Raw genomic sequence first — 18962 nt, forward strand, 5'->3', positions numbered from 1 at the left:
TTTTAATATTCTGTTGGGAGCCGTCCAGAGTGGCTGGGGAAACCTAGCCAGATGGGCGGGGTATAAATTATGGTTATGATTATGATTATCATCCAACATTGCATTCATTTTATATTTATTGATGTCGGTCATGCAATGTTGTACCTCACTCATCCTCACGTATGTTTGGTCTTTTTTTGTCCAAGTTTGTCCACTACCTCCTATGGTGACTCATGGAGATTACATTTGCCACCCGCGGCCTTGCGAGCATTACAACCATGGGACTGTGGTTGAGTTCTATTGTGATCCTGGCTACACTCTCACCAATGATTACAAATATATCACCTGCCAGTATGGAGAATGGTTTCCGTCATATCAAGTATACTGTGTCAAAACAGGTAATAAGCAACAACTGGAGAACCTGACCTGTACATGAAAGTTTAGACCAGGGTAGTCAGCCTTTTATACCTACCGCCCACTAATGCATCTTTCTTGATGGTAAAATTTCCTTACTTCCCACCAGTGCTCGATGGAAGGAGGATTCGGCTTGTGCCGCAGAACCTCCTACCGCCCACCTAGAATCCTGAAACGCCCACTAGTGGGCGGTAGGGACCAGGTTGACAACCCCTGGTTTAGACAGTAAACATTCAGGCAAATAGAAGTAGAAAGGTGGGGTCCCCTATTTAACAGTGCACAATCTTACCAATGTAACATTTATTTTGGCTTTGGTTGTTGTTATGTTGATGTGTATATATGCAGATAATTTTTAAAGGGCATATTACTGTATATACTTGAATATAAGCCGACTTTTTCAGCATATTTTTTATGCTGAAAAAGCCTGCCTCGGCTTATACTCGAGTGAGGCGGGTGGCTGCGGAGGGACGAACAGAGAGAAAGGAGCCCTTTCTTGCCGCTCGTCCCTCCGCCGCTGCCCGCCTCTCACAAGGGAAAGCACAGGAGCCGCAGCTGGGAGAGGCACTGCGCTGTGTCTCTCCCAACCGGGCTCCTATGCTTGCTCTTGCGAGCAGCAGAGGCAGCGGCAGAGGAATGAGCAGCTGCTCCGCTGTCAGCGGAGATGGAGGAGGAGCAAGCAGCGAGCAGCAGCAGCAGAGGAGGAACGAGCAGCCCGAAAGCAGCCTTTTGGGGCTGCTTGTTCTTCCTCCTCCGCTGCCGCCACCACCAGGTTTGTGGTGTGGTGAGCCAGCTTATACTTGAGTCAATAAGTTTTCCCTGTTTTTTTGTCCTAAAATTAGGTGCCTTGGCTTATATTCAGGTCGGCTTATACTCAAGTATATACGGTATATATGCACAGTACTCCAGGTGTGGCACACTATACTTCTATTAAGGCAACCCAGATTAGCATTGCCATTTTTTTTGCTCTTGCATCACGCTGTTGACTCATGTTAAGCTGGTGGTATACTAAGACCCCTAGATCCTTTTCACATGTTCCACTGGCAATCCAAGTGTCCCCCATCTTATATGGGCTGGTTCTTCCTGCCTGAATGTAGAACCTGACATTTATCACTATTCACTTTGTTAGTTTGGGCCCAGTTCTCCAATCTCTTAAGGTCATATTGAATCCCGATTCTGTTTTCTGAGGCATTAGCTACCCCTCCCAGTTTTATGTCATCTGCATGATTGTAAAGTATTTGGGCCCTGATCTTTTATGGCTCTAATGAAAAATAAGTATTAAACCATTATTACCTAACGTGACACTTTTTCATTATTGTTTGTGTTACAGAACAAACTTGGCCAAATACACAGGAAACTCTCCTTACAACATGGAAGATTGTGGCATTCACTGCTACCAGTGTTCTTCTGGTGCTTCTGTTAGTTATCCTTGCCAGAATGTTCCAGACCAAATTTAAGGCACGCTTTCTTCCAAGGTTAGTAACGCTTTTCTCTTATGTTCTCCTCCTTCTCCTTCTCCCAGTAGTTGGCAGTGTGGTACTGTATTTAATCCTTACTTGATTTTACTGCACTATATTCTTTTTTAATAAATATTGCGAACCACTCTCTTTTTATAATTTTTTTTATTGGTTTTTCACAATTTATATAGACACAAACAATACACAATACAAACAAAAAAACACATAAACAAACATGTATAATTTCAAATCCTTTTTTCTTAAACCTTACTTCACCGACTTCCCCATACCTCCCCTTTCTGCATCCCAATTTCCAAATTTGTTTCAGCAAATCCTCCCCCTTAAGTTTATCCACTCTCTTATATGTATCATCAAGGGTGGTAAACAAAAGCCCTGAATGAACAAGCAAATCAATAATGTACTTTCAACCCTCTTATCTAAAACTAGGGTGGCTGCCAGCGGTGGCTCCCTGTTTGTGGAATGCTCTCCCCAGGGAAATTCTCCTGGCACCATCATTATGTATCTGTAGGCAAAAACCTTCATCTATAACCAGGCCTTTGGCCTTTAACTATCTGTGACCTTTTAGAAGTGGGTGGGATGTTTTTAAAGTATTTCTCTTTCCTCTTGGTTTTAATGTATTCATGTGGGATTTATTGTCTATTTGTTTAGTTGCAGGTCACTTTGGGTTGCCCTGGGCAAAATAAAGCAACTGACAAATTTAATAAAAGTAAATAAAGTTGCTATTCGCAATTGATGTGTCCGTCGCCTTAATGCACAATACAGATGCAGTATACCGTGAAAGTTAGCTGAGATTTTCTCACTGCCAACCTTGGATTTCCCAGCCTAACTTGTGATTCTGGGAATCTTAATGTAGGCTGGTGTTCACAGTGCAGAATGAGGAATAAGAGAGTTCCTTATCTTTGCCACCCAGCTGCTTGCTTTCCTTCTCCCACCTCTTCCTCGGTTTGCTGGCGCTATTTAGCTTATTGTGACAAATTGCACATGGCTATCGGTCTGAACAGATACCTGGGCATATTTGAAGTAAATATTAATGATGCATTGCCTCGATTTTGGGTTATTAAAAACTTTCTAAGTGGTGAACCTCATATGTTGCTGGAAGATGATATTCTGCCATTCACTCTCTCTCTCACACACACTCACACACACTTTTTCTCTCCTTCCAATATAGAGGAGCTCAGGAGAATTGCAGCAGTGGCCCTGACTTCGTGGTGGTGGACGGTGTTCCTGTGATGCTACCTTCCTACGATGAAGCTGTGAGCAGTGGATTGAATGCCTTGGCACCTGGATGTGTGTCCCCTGCTGGCCAGGGGTATGTTTTACAGGCTGATGATCAGAACCCTCCAGCTTATCCGGGGCCAGATGACTTGGGCAGGTTGCCAGCGGAATTTGATACCTGTGACAGCATTTCAGGCTCTTCGGAACTTCTTCAAAGTTTGTACACATCTTCTGTGTGTCAAGTGGGAGCACATCCTATCTCAGAGAGAACTGATGCTATCAATAGCACCACCGGGGAAGTAGCATCAACCAGCCCAAGCATTGACATTGCAGATGGTAATTTTGATTTTTGAACATTATGTGAGCTTGTTTTAGTGTCAGAGGTTTTTTTCCCCATATGAAGAAGCCATGAGATTGTGCTTTGGAGAAGGAACCTAACTGCATATTGGGTCTTTCTTTCTGTTCCAGCCTATGTCTCTTTTGCTTCTGACTTTTAAAAAAACAAACCACAACAGCAGCAGCAGCAAATTCTTTACAACTCAAAGTTTCACCACCACCTTGCATCAGATTCAAGGATTTGTGCCTAAAAATTCCTTTATGGCAGGAGAGGGTTAACGTGTTCCCCACTGCAAAAGACTGAACATTTGCTGGAGGTCAGCTTAGCTAGTTTTCTTGGGTACATGGCACATCTTTAAAAACATGTGGAGTTATAGTCTGGGCCTGGAGTATGAGAGTAGCCAAAAATGCCCTGTTTCATCAGCCTATGCGCTAGTTCTTTTTTTCTTGGCGTTTCTTTTTTTTTTTTAGTAATGAGCGCACACACTACATTACAGTAAAATTCAACATAGTATCTACCTAGTCTTTTGTTACTCTGTCAGAAAGTCCAATCCAATTACCTTGTTGTAATATTGATTTTTCTCAACATCCAGCTGTGTATTTCAATGAGCTATGTATAGTTTACTGTGGTTTGTGTAATGCTCAAAGTCAGAGTCAGTGGCAAACTGGTGTTAGCGGCAGATTTTCATGGTCACCTACTCTAATGAAGACATACGCTAAGTCATCTTTTATGATGAGAGCAAATAATGATAGTAATAATAATAATTTCATTATGTATACCTCGCCCATCTGGCTGGGTTTCCCCAGCTAGTAAGATCATGCTTAGGATGCAACATTATTGAATAGGTTCCACAGCCAATGTGATTTTTGGCCATCTTTAAAATTTGGCTTGCTGAAGGTTTCATGGTCTCTTATTCCTCTGCAAATTCATGAAACATACTAATTAAATGACTCCAAATTAGTCATGAATGTGTGCCAGGCTTCAAGCACACAAGCTGAACGGGGGGTGGGGGTGGGGAATTGAATCTTCATTTAATTCTCATTCTGAAAACTAGCCTGGCCTAAGAAAGAATAATCAGAGGACTACTTCACTGCACAGCCACCTGCAAAGTGCTTTGAACAATTAGCCTGATTTGTATGCAGCCACTTAGCGTACTTTGTGATTGCACCAGGTCGCTATGTAGTAAAGTAAAAGAAAAAAAATGGGTTGTCTGACTCCATGCATAAAGTGCCTTAACCTCTTAGCAACAGTGGCCCTGTTAATGGCATGTTATAGCAAAATAACATTTCAGGTCCTCCCTTCACAGAGTTCACTATTAAAACCCAATTAACTCTTTCTTTTATTTTCTAGAAATTCCATTGATGGATGAAGACCCTTAATCTGCACAAATCTTGATCATTACCTGCTCACACCTCTTGGGGGGGGAGGAGGGCGTAAAAGAATCATGCACATATGTATACAAACATACCTATATATCTATATAAATCTCTATATAAAGACTGACTAAATATCGGGGGAGGGCATTTTCGGTTTTTATAAATCTTCCACATTATGATGTCACCAGATTTTTTTTGTGCACATATCTTAATCAACTTTGGGGGTTGAGAGCATCAGCTATTCAACGGCAGCTTTACAAAAATGAATCCTGAGGATTTGATGAGACTAGTCACTGCAAAAGAACTATAGATTTATGGAATAGTGATGAGTGTATCTGCATCGCAGGAAGTCTTAACTGCTCTTTAGAAACACCAGTGAAAGTGGTTTGTGGCACAGGTACAAACTGCCTAAAGAAAGCATGTCAGATGATGTAAATTTTGCTTTATTGAAGCTGCTAAATATTTATGATGGACCACAATTTACAAAGGAATCCTAATTTATGGGGTGCGGGGAAATAAACAGTGTTGAAATTAAAATTGGGGAAAGGTCATTCCTGAATGGTCTGTTTTAACCATGCTTGTAGAGAGAAACTCTTGTGGTGATGTCATTTAAAGAGGCGGCTGCAGCAACAAAGCACCTGAGTTCAAGAAAGAACTTATTCTGGGTAAACGTATAATAAAAGGAAAGAAGAGGCTTGAGTCATGATCTAAAGGTTTTGTTTTTTGTTTAAAAAGAAAGATCTAAAATAGAAGTATTTATGAAACATTATCACAATTGCATTGCATTTGACCTGTTTTTTCTCATGAATGTTCCAAGTTCTAAACAAAAGTAGCAAAGCCACACTTAGGCAAATGTTGAAATAGTAGTGTCTCGCACCCATGTTTAATGAGGCCACTGAGAAACAAGAGGAAGGCAATGGCATTGGTTGGACCTCAACTCAAAGAGGAAGTATCTGCTTAAATAGGTCAGTGAGGAATGAGCATGCTCAGTGGCATCTAAGAATCGTGGGATGTTGAATGTCTGCTGAAAAAGGAAAAGAGGAAACTGGTGAGGTGGGTGAGAGGGAGGGAGGTTAATTGGCCTGTTTGAGCTACTTACAAGGAGAAACATCCTGGAGGAAGACCGGACTGGCTCTGTTGTGAGATATCAGTATTACTAGTTACTAGTGCTTTCACACCTAAGCTGAGGTTTGTACTAATAACTTTATAGAGTCATACTACACACAGTATGATCAGGAACGGTTATAGTTCAGTGACAGAGCACATGTTCTGCATGCAGAAAGAAGGGTTGGGAAAGACTGAAACTCTGGAGCTAGGTGGATCAATTGTCTGATTTGGTATAAGACAGCTTCCTATTTTTCTTCCTTTTTTTCATTAACACAAATTGCCAGACTGTATATAGTGGTACCTCGGTCTACAAACAGCCCTGTTAACGAACTATTCGGTGAACAAACTCTGCAAAACCGGAAGTAGGTGTTCCGATTAGCGAACTTTGCCCTGGAAGCCGAACGGAATCCAAATGGTGGAAGGGCACTGGCTGCAGGAGGCCTCAGTAGGGAAAGCGCGCCTCGGTTTAAGAATGCTTTGGTTTAAGAATGGACTTCCAGAATGAATTAAGTTTGTAAACCGAGGTACCACTGTATCTGGAATTTTCTTCATCTTCTTCCTCACTCCCAATCCAGATCACAACTGTGTTGATTAACCTTTTTCTTTTGTTCCATGGTCTTGAGTGTTGTTGCTGTTCTTTTGACACAAAAGGGAAGCATGGATATCATTTCTGGGAGGGCAAGGGCAGATTTCTCCTCCCCACTCAATACATCTATGCTGTTACTTCAGCTACTGTTAAATCCAACTCATTTAGGCTTCCACATGCTCAAGTATTTGAAGATATGTACAAAAATTATATTCCATAATACAATGGCATTCATTTTACTTATTTAAAATATCTCTTAACCACACTTCTTCAAAAGATTCTAGCGATGGAATGCAAAAGTGTGACTAATTCACACAGCACTGCAACATAAATACAGCTTAAAATGAACAAACACATGGAACAAAATGCAACCCCCCCAAAAAAAAGATTTTTTGCTCTGGATTTTCTGCTATCTAAAATGCTTGTGCAGATAGGAAGATATTTGCATGGTGCACCTGTATCTTGACCTGTGACAATAACAATTTGTATATATCTAGACAAACAGTTAAATAAGACAATTTTGGATGCTTCCCAAATGTGTGCACTTTTTACTTCTCTAGTGTATGTAATTTCTGAGAAGAATTTTCTCGATAGCTTGATACTGGTTGGTTTAGGAAACAATACCTTTTCCCAACAGCACAAGCATTGCAGATTACAAATGCTATTGACATATTAGCTACGTCTTGCCATTATATAGCCTCACAGTAAAGCACAGAGAAAATGCAACTAGGTTGCTTTTAGATTTTAAATCATGACTTTTAAAAAAGTCCAGGAGGAGAACCACCTTTACTACCAATCCAGGCATATATGGTTCATTTTTCTATAGTAGAAGAAAGAGCTCGTTGTAAAAGCTCTTAAGGATCCTGAACCACTTCTTATTTTCAGTCTTAAGTGTATAATCATCCACATACACAATGAAAATGCTCTGAAGAGTCCACTTGTGTAGGTACGCAGTGATAAAAAAGATGAATACTATAGGGAAATGGGAAGGAGGGATTCTGTAGCTTGGCAGTGCAGCTATTGTGCCTTATATTTTTATTTTACGGCTCATGATAATGAAAATAAGTAATGCTTGAAATAAGACAAAGCATCATGGAAATGTATTTGCAAGCAGGGGTATTTGAGTCAATTGCAATTGTCTGAAAGCAATGGCTGCTCAAGAACCATGCACTGAAGAGTGTAAACAGCCTTGGGAAACTGTCATGTAACAAAACAGCATGTATTTTTGTCGATGTTCTACAGCTGAGTAGTATCCAAATATTCCCAGAGTTTGTAGTGGGACTTAGAGAAAAGTGTTGCTGTAATGTATCAAAAATCTTCCGTTTATTTTGCCTTCATGTCTGTTGATTTTGAGGAATGTTGGAGATAAAAACCTCATGAGAGTCCCATTTCAGGTGGATAATTCATAAGCATTGCTCCCAATTAATGGGGCCATCCCTCTCCTGCACTACACCATGAACTCTTGCTATAGCCATCCCCACTTGGTCCTCTATTGCTGGTCCTGAGGCTAAGGAAAGTTCAGCACTTAAGCCCCACCTCCCAATTATAACTAGAAAAATCCAAAAGATATGGTATAAATTCAAGTAAATGTATTTGCAGCGGCATTTCTTCCACGGAAGTTTTTGTCTCTACGAAACTCTCCGTCCAATCCTATACATGTTTAATCAGGAGTAAATCCTGCTGAGTTTAATGAGAATTAACTCCCAGTAAGGGACGTGGGTGGTGCTGTGGATTAAACCACAGAGCCTAGGGCTTGCCGATCAGAAGGTCAGCAGTTCGAATCCTCATGACGGGGTGAGCTCCCATTGTTCGGTCCCTGCTCCTGCCAACCTAGCAGTTCGAAAGCACGTCAAAGTGCAAGTAGATAAATAGGTACCGCTCCGGTGGGAAGGTAAACGGTGTTTCCGTGCACTGCTCTGGTTCGCCAGAAGCGGCTTAGTCATGCTGGCCACATGACCCGGAAGCTGTACGCCGGCTCCCTCGGCCAATAAAGCGAGATGAGCGCCGCAACCCCAGAGTCGGTCACGACTGGACCTAATGGTCAGGGGTCCCTTTACCTTTTTAAGGGAGTTTACAAATCTGATCTTGGACATTTTAGATAAAATAGTTTCTTAAATGTGGCAACAACAGTTTGTAGATAGTTCATCTGAACCTGTCTCATGACTGAATGGAGCAGATCTGTCTCAGGCTGCTGGCAAAGAGCACCTGAGGTGAAGTGGGAAAATATCAGGTAAGAGTTGTTTTTTGTTTAATACATCTCCTTAAGCCATTAAACCAGATCCATTTTAGGCAACTAGAGTCTGCAGTAGATATCAAAGTCTTCAATGGCCACATGTGCTACCCTTTTGAACTTATCCTGCTGATTCATTTTGTGGTTACTGAATCCTCAGGTATTGCAATAAAACAGTCAAGTGACGCCTCTGATGCTTAAAACACTGACCTTTTAAAAAATGTAACTCTACTGCAGGAAGGGAACAAAGGCTTTGGGACATGATATATGTTATAGACAGCTATTTTGTAATGGAGAATTCCTAAAACTGGTTCTAGAAAATATTTTTAAAAGCTTTACATAGCAACCCCACACTCACAATGTGCTCATAGACTGTTTAATTATCCATTCAAAGAGTGCTCACTAATGGTTCATCATACTAGAAAAAAGTGGCAAATGGGGTGCTGCAGGGATCTGTCTTTGAGCCATTGTTGTTCAGCTTCTTTGTAAATGACTTGAAGAAATTGAGGGGGTGCTCATCAAATTTGTCCATGACACCAAACTGGGATGGGTAGCCAGTGCTGCTGAAGAAAGAAGCAGGATTCAATATGACCTTAACAGATTGGAGAACTGGGCCCACACTAACAAAATAAATTTTAATAGGGACAAATGTCAGGTTCTACACTTTGGCAGGAAGAACCAGCTGCACAAATATAAGATGAGGGACACTCGGATTGCCAGTAGTGTATGTGAAAAATACCTAGGGGTCTTAGTAGACCACAAGTTTAACGTGAGTCAACAGTGTGATAAAAGCCCCAAAAAGGTTAATGCTGTTATAGGCTGAGTCAACATACAAACAGTATCCCAATCCGAGGAAGTAATAGTACCACTCTATTCTGCCTTGGTCAGAGCACACCTGGAGTACTGTGTCCAGTTGTGGGCACCACAATTTAAGAAGGATCTTGACAAGCTGGAACGTGTGGAGAGGAGGGTGACCAAGATGATCAAAGGGTCTGGAAACCAAGCCTTATGATGAATGCTTGAGGGAGCTGGGTTTGTTTGGCCTGGAAAAGAGGAGACTGAGAGGAGATATGATAGCCACTTTCAAATACCTAAAGGGCTGTCACGTGGAAGATGGAGCACACCTGTTTTCTCCTGCTCCAGGGGGTAGGGCCCAAACCAATGACTTCAAGTTACAGGAAAGGAGATTCTGACTAAACGTCAGGAAGAACTTTCTGACAGGAAGAGCTGTTTTTAAACAAGGGTTGAATGGCCATCTGTCATGTGTGATCTAGTTGAGATTCCTGTATTTCAAGGGGTAGGCTAGATGATCCTCAGGATCCCTTCCAAGACTACAATTCTATGATCTTGTACTGATGGACTGGCTCTACAATAAAGATCCCCAGGTTACAGAGTACAGCCAGTGTGGTGTGGTGGTTAAGAGTGGTGGACTCGTAATCTGGTGAACCGGGTTCGTGTCTCCGCTCCTCCACATGCAGCTGCTGGGTGACCTTGGGCCAGTCACACTTCTCTGAAGTTTCTCAGCCTCACTCACCTCACAGAGTGTTTGTTGTGGGGGAGGAAGGGAAGGGAAAGGAGATTGTTAGCCGCTTTGAGGCTCCTTAAGGGGAGTGAAAGGTGGGATATCAAGTCCAAACTCCTCCTCCTCCCCCCCTCCTCTTCTTTTTCTTCTTCAGCATGGCCAAGGCAATTAAACATCTCTAACATTTAAAAAAAAAAAAATCTTAAGAGTCCAGATCATTTTATGAATAACACTGGCTCCATTTCTTTGCTTACCGTTCTCTATTGTGAAAACTCCATTTGCTACACCGACTACTGAGCTGTGCAGAGAAGTAACTCTCCATTATTTGATGCACCTGCATGAATATTTTGTCTATCAATGTGCAGAATTATTGCTGAGCTGCCAGCTCAACAACAACCAACTACATTAAGCTAATGCATCAAAATCTGTCAAAATTCATTTTGCAGTGCTCTCTGCCATCCACCCTGAAAGTGGGGGCAAGCTTTGCTGCTTCTGACCTATCCAGGCATATAAGGCCCCCTATACCATGTTTGTGTGTTCCTTTGTGTAGTGTGTGTCTCTCTCACACACACTTGCTTCTGAATTATCTAAGTGCATAAGCCCCTGTTTGCCATTTTTGTGTGGTTTCTCATCCGCATTCTCTCTTTCTCATTATGGTCTTTGGGATGCTTCCAGCTTTCATGTATTTCTTGTCCTCTCCAGGATGACAATATTGTGACTGTCTTGCAGTGATTTGATGCCTTGTATTTCCCCCTGCTAATTACCGTACCTTTTCTATGCCTGTGTCGTCATTGTCTGCCTGACAACTAGGGGCGTTAAGCAAAAACAGGTTCCCCGTGATGCTTTTATCTTTCCTCTGCTGACATAGGCATGCTGCCATTCAACAGTTTGCAAGGTCTGTACATGGGACATTAAAGTGGTTTGGAAATATGATCCCTTGGGGGCTCAAATGCGTTGGGCTCTGAAGAGAGAGAGAGAGGGAGAGACACCTCTGCATTGGCTTAATACTGTAATAGAAATGGCTGATGTGATATCTTCTGCAGTCTAAGCCAGTTAATGTGATTAGCTTTCTTTAGCACTACTATACCCTGCACTTCGTAATCTGCATTTCATGGAAAGCAGCTAGGAATGCATTAATGATAACTGTAGACTGATTTGATGCACTTGTCTCCACCTGGTGCTGAATAGATGAAACCTCGCAGCAGATGCCAGGAGCAATTCCTTTGTCAGCAGCTAACTGAGAATCCTTTGGATTTGCTTATCTCTGGAGCCTGTTTCTCATATGAGGCATGCCAGTTAGAGGAGGGCTCCTGTAAATCACTCCCGCATTGGAAACATACTGTGGAAAGTGGGCCCCCTTCACCTTTGTGTCGCCCAGCTGCTTGCGGGTGCTATTGAAAACATGAACTCATGTGAGTGAGCACTGAGCTGCTTAAACCCTACTCAACCAGACTTGCATGCGTCATGAACAAAACATGCCCACATGTTAGATTGGTGTGGGGAAATCTTGGCAATGTAACAACACCAGTTTGTTTTGTGGTCAACTTGGCCTCGAGAGAATTTCCCCAGAAAGGGATAATGATCAGGAAAGACCATCTTCCATCTGAGTTGGATTTGGCTGGGATGCCAAACCAGGACCTTCTGTGGCCACAATCAACGCTCTAGAGCACGCTGGCCATAGAGGTCCAGCTGACCCAAACACCCCACTCTTTTTAGCCTTCCATTGCTGCGTGTAGGCATTTGACCTGTTGCATTTTTAACTTTAACCTGTGAATTTAAAATCAGCAAACAAAAACTTAAGAGACAGGCATCATTTATGAATTTATTACATTGTTATATTTTGTTTTGAGGCCCTTCAAGTAACAATTTTGTGAGTGGCTCACAAACCTAAAAGTGGTAAAATACAAGTAAAGTAAGAATAACATAAAATTACATATCTCTGCTTCTCTATTTGCTAGTAAGTAGCTTGCAAAAGATTTCTCTGCCTGCATTTCTTTCTTTCTTTCTTTCTTTCTTTCTTTCTTTCTTTCTTTCTTTCTTTCTTTCTTTCTTTCTTTCTTTCTTTCTTCTCTCTCTCTCTCACTAACACACACACACAAACAAACAAACACACAGAGTAAGTCTTACCATACAATATCTACTGTTCAGGAGGGCTCCCCATCTCTCTGAAAAGGGTTTTTTTTTTTTTTTTTTTTTTGTCGGGCTGTAAAGAGCAAGAGAAAACTAGAAAGATCACTTGTGTGTGCTGCCTCCCATTCACACAACCATTGGATACAGTTCAAACTGGGACATCATGTATGCTCATGCTATGGAAGGTAGGTGAGAATGTTTTAGGGAAGAACGTTGGCAGCAATAGGCTCTGGCTGTAGCATTTTGCACCAGTATGCACTAATATCTTACACTGGTGCATGTTTTGCACATAACACCTGCCAGTGCCAACCCAGTCCTACTTGGTTTGAGCATGATCACTTCCCTTCCTCAGAATCTTCAGAAAGAGCTGTTTTCTTCCTCCATTCAATGGTGTGCTCTGGAAAAATCAACATTAGCCTGTTTAACAGCAGCTTGTAGGAAGGTGTGGCAAGCAGCCCTTCTTGGATGTCAGCCCTTCTTCCATGTCTCACTGCCAAAACAGTAAACTCAGTGGCATTGTCTTGACAAACAGACTGATAGGTTCATCAGCTTATCTATCAACTAAGCAGAACGCTACACAAAAGCACCATATAGGAGTGTTGGCAGTCTCAAATATTTCCTGTCCCTGTGTTAATTTTATTTAAAGCATTTCGGTACCACTCTGCATCAAGAATACCAGGGTCGCTCACAATATCACCAAGGCAGCTCATCAGTTATACCAGGGTGGTAACAGAATTATATTAGATTGCACTTGTTACATCTAACATCTCCATGAGTTAATTAATATTTTGTTTGTTAACTTTGCTGCATTAAACATGCATTCTGTAGCTGACCTCCTTTGTAATGTTCTGTTTTGAAATCTTTTAATATGTTGCTCTGGGTGTATACTTTATATTTGACTTTCTTTAGCAAGGTTATATTCTGGATTGTTTTAGTGGATATTTTAATGCAGGTTGTGAAGCGCTTTGATTTTTTTCTGAAAAATATAAAGCAGTATAAAAATGAAATGAGGAAGAAGAAGAAGAAGAAGAAGAAGAAGAAGAAGAAGAAGAAGAAGAAGAAGAAGAAAGGAGCCACTTTGGGTGACTAACTCCTAAATATCTAAATAGCTGCATTCTATTTTTTTTAATGAAGCATTATAAATTCTTCAAAACTATAGATTCACAGATATTGAGTGCTTGTTCCACTATAGCACTTGTGTCTATCACTTATGAACTATGAACACTAAATTTTTAATTTGCTGCCAGCACAGCATAGTTGGTGATTCATCTATCCTTTCAGTCTGTTCAATCTGAGATAAGATCTGTGAGGTTTTTATTCCTTCCAGGCAAATAAATATTATTTAGAAGTGCTGATCTGATTTCAGCATGACAGCACCATATATCCTTCATATGAGGCAGAGAGTCAAACTTCCCCTAATTGTTTGTGACATTAATTAAACATATTTACACTGGTTAAATACATAATTTAATTCCATAAATTATGAAAATCTGCCTTCCTTTCTTCTGTCACATGGGGCGCTTACAGGAGTAAACACTGTTCTAGAGCTGAAGTAAAATACCAGTCGGAAATTTTAAGTCATGAGGGACTAAGTGCAGGATGGGAGCTGCGGTTGAGTCATGAAACCTATTTTGCATGCATGAAGCCTCAAGTACAAATCCCTCACATATCTAGTTAGCAAGTATATGTTGGATGAAAGCCTGGGACCAGGGGGAACCTTTGCTTCAGAGATCAAGGAAAGCTGTTACAAATTATTGCTGATAGTACTTTGCCCTGACATAGTATAAGGCAGCTCCTTGCAGCATTAGCATCCTGAGTAAAATCATCTCTATCTCCCTCTCCCTCTCTCTCTCTCTCTCTCTCTCTCTCTCTCTCTCTCTCTCTCTGAATGCCTAAAGCATGTCTGTGGTATTCAAGTGTTTTAGTTTATCCCTCCCCTGTTATGAATGCATCATATCTCAGTATACCAGTTGCTGGAAATTGCAGGTGGGCAGAAAACTGGTCCTCATGTCCTGCTTGCAGGCTTTCCACAAGCATCTGGTCAGCCACTGTGAGAACAGGATGCTGGACTAGATGGGCCATTGGCCTGATCCAGCAGGGCTCTTCTAAATGCTGACCTAGTCATACCTCCCCTTCCCAGGCAATTTGCTTGGAATGATCTAAGATGTTCGGGTAATGTGACGACTCTTTATAGGGGGCTAATATGGCCAGAGGTGTTTACTTCAAGGTGGAGATCTGTCATGCTGGAAATGTGAAATCCATCAGCTTGAGAAAGTGAGTCCTCCTTGACTGATGGGTCTGGGGGTGAGAGAGAGAACAAACTAAGCAGCAGCTTGAGAGAGAGGCTGTGCACACATTTCCATTTACTCAGGCTCCAATGTGCTCTCACCGCTGGTGTTTGAAGCCTAACACACATCATGCTAGTCATAAATCCATATGTATTCTGTAGCTTCTTGAGAAACACTCCCGTGTCATGTATTTTCCCTCCAGCCAGCTTCCATTTACTTTGAAAACGCAAGCAATGGTTATCCCAAGTTGTGTACACTTCAGACAGCTGCTGTCCATTGGGCTGGGGGGGGGGAGGGTTGCAGGTAAACAAATCAGATAAAACACATTGGGTGAAGACATCCACACCACCCCACATTATATACAGCAATGTAACCGTTTGACTTGATATGCTGTGGGGAGAAACAAGCTCATTGTGTTTTGAGCCACTAACGTAATAGTCATAATGGGAATGGAATCCAATATTGTGCTGGCTGTGTTAGAATGTTACACAAAAATGTGTGTGTGTGTGTGTCTCTCTCTCTCTCTCTCTGTGTGTGTGTGTGTGTGTGTGTGTGTGTGTGTGTGTGTATGTGTTACTGTCTGTATAACAGGAACAGGGGAAGACTGTGTGGTCTGCTTCAGGCTTGAAGGAATTTCTGCCCCTCAGATGACTTGTGCTGTGTGGCTCTGGCCTGCTGTGCTGGCCTTAAAAAGGTATTTGTAACCTGAAGTGAAAAGTTGAAAGGCTCCTTTTCCTAGCTAATATTTAACTAGTACAATGAGCTAGAGTTTGTATGTATGGTGTTTCCTGAGGAATCTGTCAGCTGAAGTTACCGTTTCATGTTGCAGCTGTCAGGAAAGGAAAAGAGACGAAAATGCCCAAGTCCCAAGTTCAGTACTGTCACTGGGGGCTCAGGTGGTCTGGATGGCTAAGAATTCCCTTTTCCAGCTACAGCTGGTTCACCAGCTCTGGTTCCTTTTGCGCGCCTGTACACACACACACACACACACTCCACACTCTATCCAGGCAAGCAAGAGATGTTATCACAAGTTAAGGAAACATTCCAGCCAGATCAATGCATTCCTGGAGGGCTTGCAGTCCCGTGAAGGATGTGGCCTGGGGAAGAGTCCCAAGGTGCCTGGAGAACATGAGGTAATCCACTCTTGGTTTAGAGCAGTGTTTCCCAAACTTGGGTCTCCAGCTGGTTTTGGACTACAACTCCCATCATCCCTAGCCAGCAGGACCAGTAGTCAGGAATGATGGGAATTATAGTCCAACAGCAACTGGAGACCCAAGTTTGGGAAACCCTGGTTTAGAGGAAAGAGAAAGGTGACAGTTTGCCCCAGAAAATTACAGTGGTACCTTGGGTTAAGTACTTAATTTGTTCCGGAGGTCCGTTCTTAACCTGAAACTGTTCTTAACCTGAAGCACCACTTTAGCTAATGGGGCCTCCTGCTGCTGCCACGCCACAATTTCTGTTCTTAACCTGAAGCAAAGTTCTTAACCCTGGGTACTATTTCTGGGTTAGCGGAGTCTGTAACCTGAAGCGTCTGTAACCCGAGGTACCACTATATGACAATTTACCAAGGGTCAAACTGAAAAGCAGCACGCTTCAAGCTAAATATGAGGAAATAACTTCCTCAGTAATAGTTTGGGGATTTTTTAACAGGATAACCAGTTCCACAAAACGTTGAGCACCTGAGGCTGGGGGGTTGTCTTAGGGGAATAAATGAGGATGTAGAAACAGTTAACAACAGATTGGGTAGAATTTCCCCCCTCGTATAATACCAGGATTCTGGGGAGTGTCACCCAATATAACCTATCTGAGTTAAGGCAGGACAAACAAAAAGTACTTCCCTACAGAATACATCATTAACATTTTAAATTGATTTGCTAGTTTTGATAGTTTTACAGGGCTAGACAAGCTTGTGGAGAATAACCTTTAACCTTGGTTATGAAACAGAACCTCCATGGACAGAGATGGCAGGGTTCCTTCTATTTACTATGAGAGAGGCATCAGCTTATTTCCCTTTGGAGTGAAATAACCAAGAGGCAGGGACCTCAAAACAGCCCAATGTGGAGAATGCTCCATGACCATAGAATGCTTCTTCAGTGAAAACGGAAAGCCAGGGGGAGGAGGAATGGAATGGAATGGCTGAGCTCTGAAAAGGCAGCGACTGAAAATCAGTTGCTGCATACAAACAACATGCTGTGGCCATCACCTCCCTCTGAGGTCCTCCCTGTTGATGTGACAGTTGGCAAAAAACAAACACACACTCACAGATGTCAGACTACCATACTGAGGCCGTTTACATTTGCCTGGTACCCCAAAGTGTGAGAACAGATGCACTCGCAAATAAAACATATAGCTTAGCCCAATGGATTACAAGGTGGGTGTGTTATGCGTGACTATGCACAAATACATCACTGCGGACCAGATTCATTCAAGCCCCTGTGTCTATTTGTAGACAAAAATTACGTTGGAGGTTAGAGTTGTTGCTATTTTGGTACTGGAGAAAGAAAGACTCAGTATCTATTATGAATTATTTCTTTTTATTGAACCAACATCCAGTTAATAAAATATCAACGATCAGTTTTTATATCTGCTTTTTGGGAATGAGAGATCGAAAATATTATTTGCAAACTCTGTTGCTTTGAAATAGTCCTAGAGCAAGGTGTACTGCTTAGTCAAAACTGGTGTTTTTCAGTGTTTGTTTTTTCTTAGAGGGTTAACACAAGCACACCCCTCAAAGAAATAATATCCTTTTTTGTAAAACATCCAACAAAATGTCTTATCAACAAGTAAATGCAATTAGATATAAAGTAAATATAGAGTTGTCAGGGTGAATATAGAGGTGTCAAGTTCTTCTTTCATAGTCCACAGTGCATGCAAATTTCAGTGTTTTTATAAACTTCAGTAGTGAGATAAAGGGCAAGTTTAGAACTCTTTTTCTTCTTTTGGATTCCTCCAGAAGTAAAGCTCTTGTTATAAGAAAAAACAACACACTGCTCTTTTTCCCTTATGAGGTACCCAAGAGCCCATATAGAATCCTCTTTTTAGGTTCTCTATCGGTAGGAGGAAATAACAGAGACCAGCCAGAGAATATTGAGAAGCAAAGCAGCTAGTAAGTCTGATCTTTATTAACTGTTGCAACAGGGTGCTCCCCCCCCACACACAGGAGAAAGGAGGAGGACCCAGAACAAAGGTGTGCCTGCCCTTATATACACATTTTAAATTGCCCACCCTGGAGTCCAAGACCACCCCCCAGATACATTATACCTACATCACAGAAAAGGCGGTCTACAACAGACATCTGAGTGTGTTGTTTATCTCTTGTCTGGCAAGTTACCTGATTGCATTATCTGGGTTTTGCCCACTCTTTTGTTATTATAACTACTTAATTCTTGAATGTAGGTCACAGGCTCACACCCTGTTCATATCTTGAATGTGCCCTTAAGACAGGATTTGTGAGGAAAGAGACAATGGGCAGGTTTCCCACTTTGACCTTGCAGAGAAATAGTTGAGGTCAATTTGTTCAGGACCTAATCTGGGGGGTTTCAGACATGTGGTTTTTATATATACAGTTATGAACATTTTTTTTTTATACGACCTTAAAATTCTTATAATTGCTCAAGATCTATGAAAAAGCTACAGCCACCCCTTTCTTGGTCTGCTAGAATATTGTCTTAGAAAAACTACACTACTGTTAACTGCAGAAGGTGAGGCTTAGAGTTATAGAATCATAAGTGTTGGAAGGGACCCCAGGGGTCATCTAGTCCAACCCCCTGCAATGCAGAAATCTCAACTAAAGCATCCATGACAAGCCTCTGCTTAAAAACCTCCAAGGAAGGAGTCCATAACCTCCCAAAAGTGTTCCCTCCGCTCTGACCAAATCACCAAAATCTCAGCCTCATTCTTTGAAAATCACTGGTTTAAATAGCTCTCTACCTATATCAGCGGTAACCCATGTGGTGCCCTCCAGATATTGCTGCACTACAACTCCCAACACCCATGAGCATTGGCTGTGCTTGCTAGGGCTCATGGGATTTGGAGTCGAATATAATTAAGGGCATTACTTTGGGAACCCCTGGCCTATACGGTAAGTGAATGTTTCCTCTCAAAGGGCAAACAGCTTTGTGAGATGGGTGGGAATTTTAAATCTGAAAAACAGTATAGGGGGAAAAATGGGGCAGATTCCCACACCACTACTCCCTGGTCCAGTCCCACCCCCCACCCCTGTACCTTCTTTAAAAATGAAGGAAAGCCTGACTGCAGACTTTCCACATCAGTCTGACACTCAGCATATGACCTGGAAGAAGAC

General features: G+C 41.9%; 1 protein-coding gene across 3 annotated transcripts in view; it reads left to right on the forward strand.

Moving 5' to 3' along the window:
- Window positions 1-5568, forward strand: part of SUSD4 (sushi domain containing 4) — a 75811-nt gene extending 70243 nt beyond the window's left edge. For all 3 annotated transcript variants that reach the window (XM_083496111.1, XM_083496112.1, XM_083496113.1), the window contains 4 exons: window positions 186-377; window positions 1721-1865; window positions 3037-3419; window positions 4771-5568. In XM_083496111.1, the coding sequence (XP_083352237.1) occupies window positions 186-377; window positions 1721-1865; window positions 3037-3419; window positions 4771-4799 (749 nt within the window). In that variant the 3' untranslated portion in view covers window positions 4800-5568. The remainder of the gene's footprint in view (window positions 1-185; window positions 378-1720; window positions 1866-3036; window positions 3420-4770) is intronic.
- The last annotated feature ends 13394 nt before the right edge of the window (window positions 5569-18962 follow it).

This window comes from Podarcis liolepis (assembly GCF_965112155.1).
Source record: "Podarcis liolepis genome assembly, chromosome: 3".
NCBI lineage: Eukaryota > Metazoa > Chordata > Lepidosauria > Squamata > Lacertidae > Podarcis > Podarcis liolepis.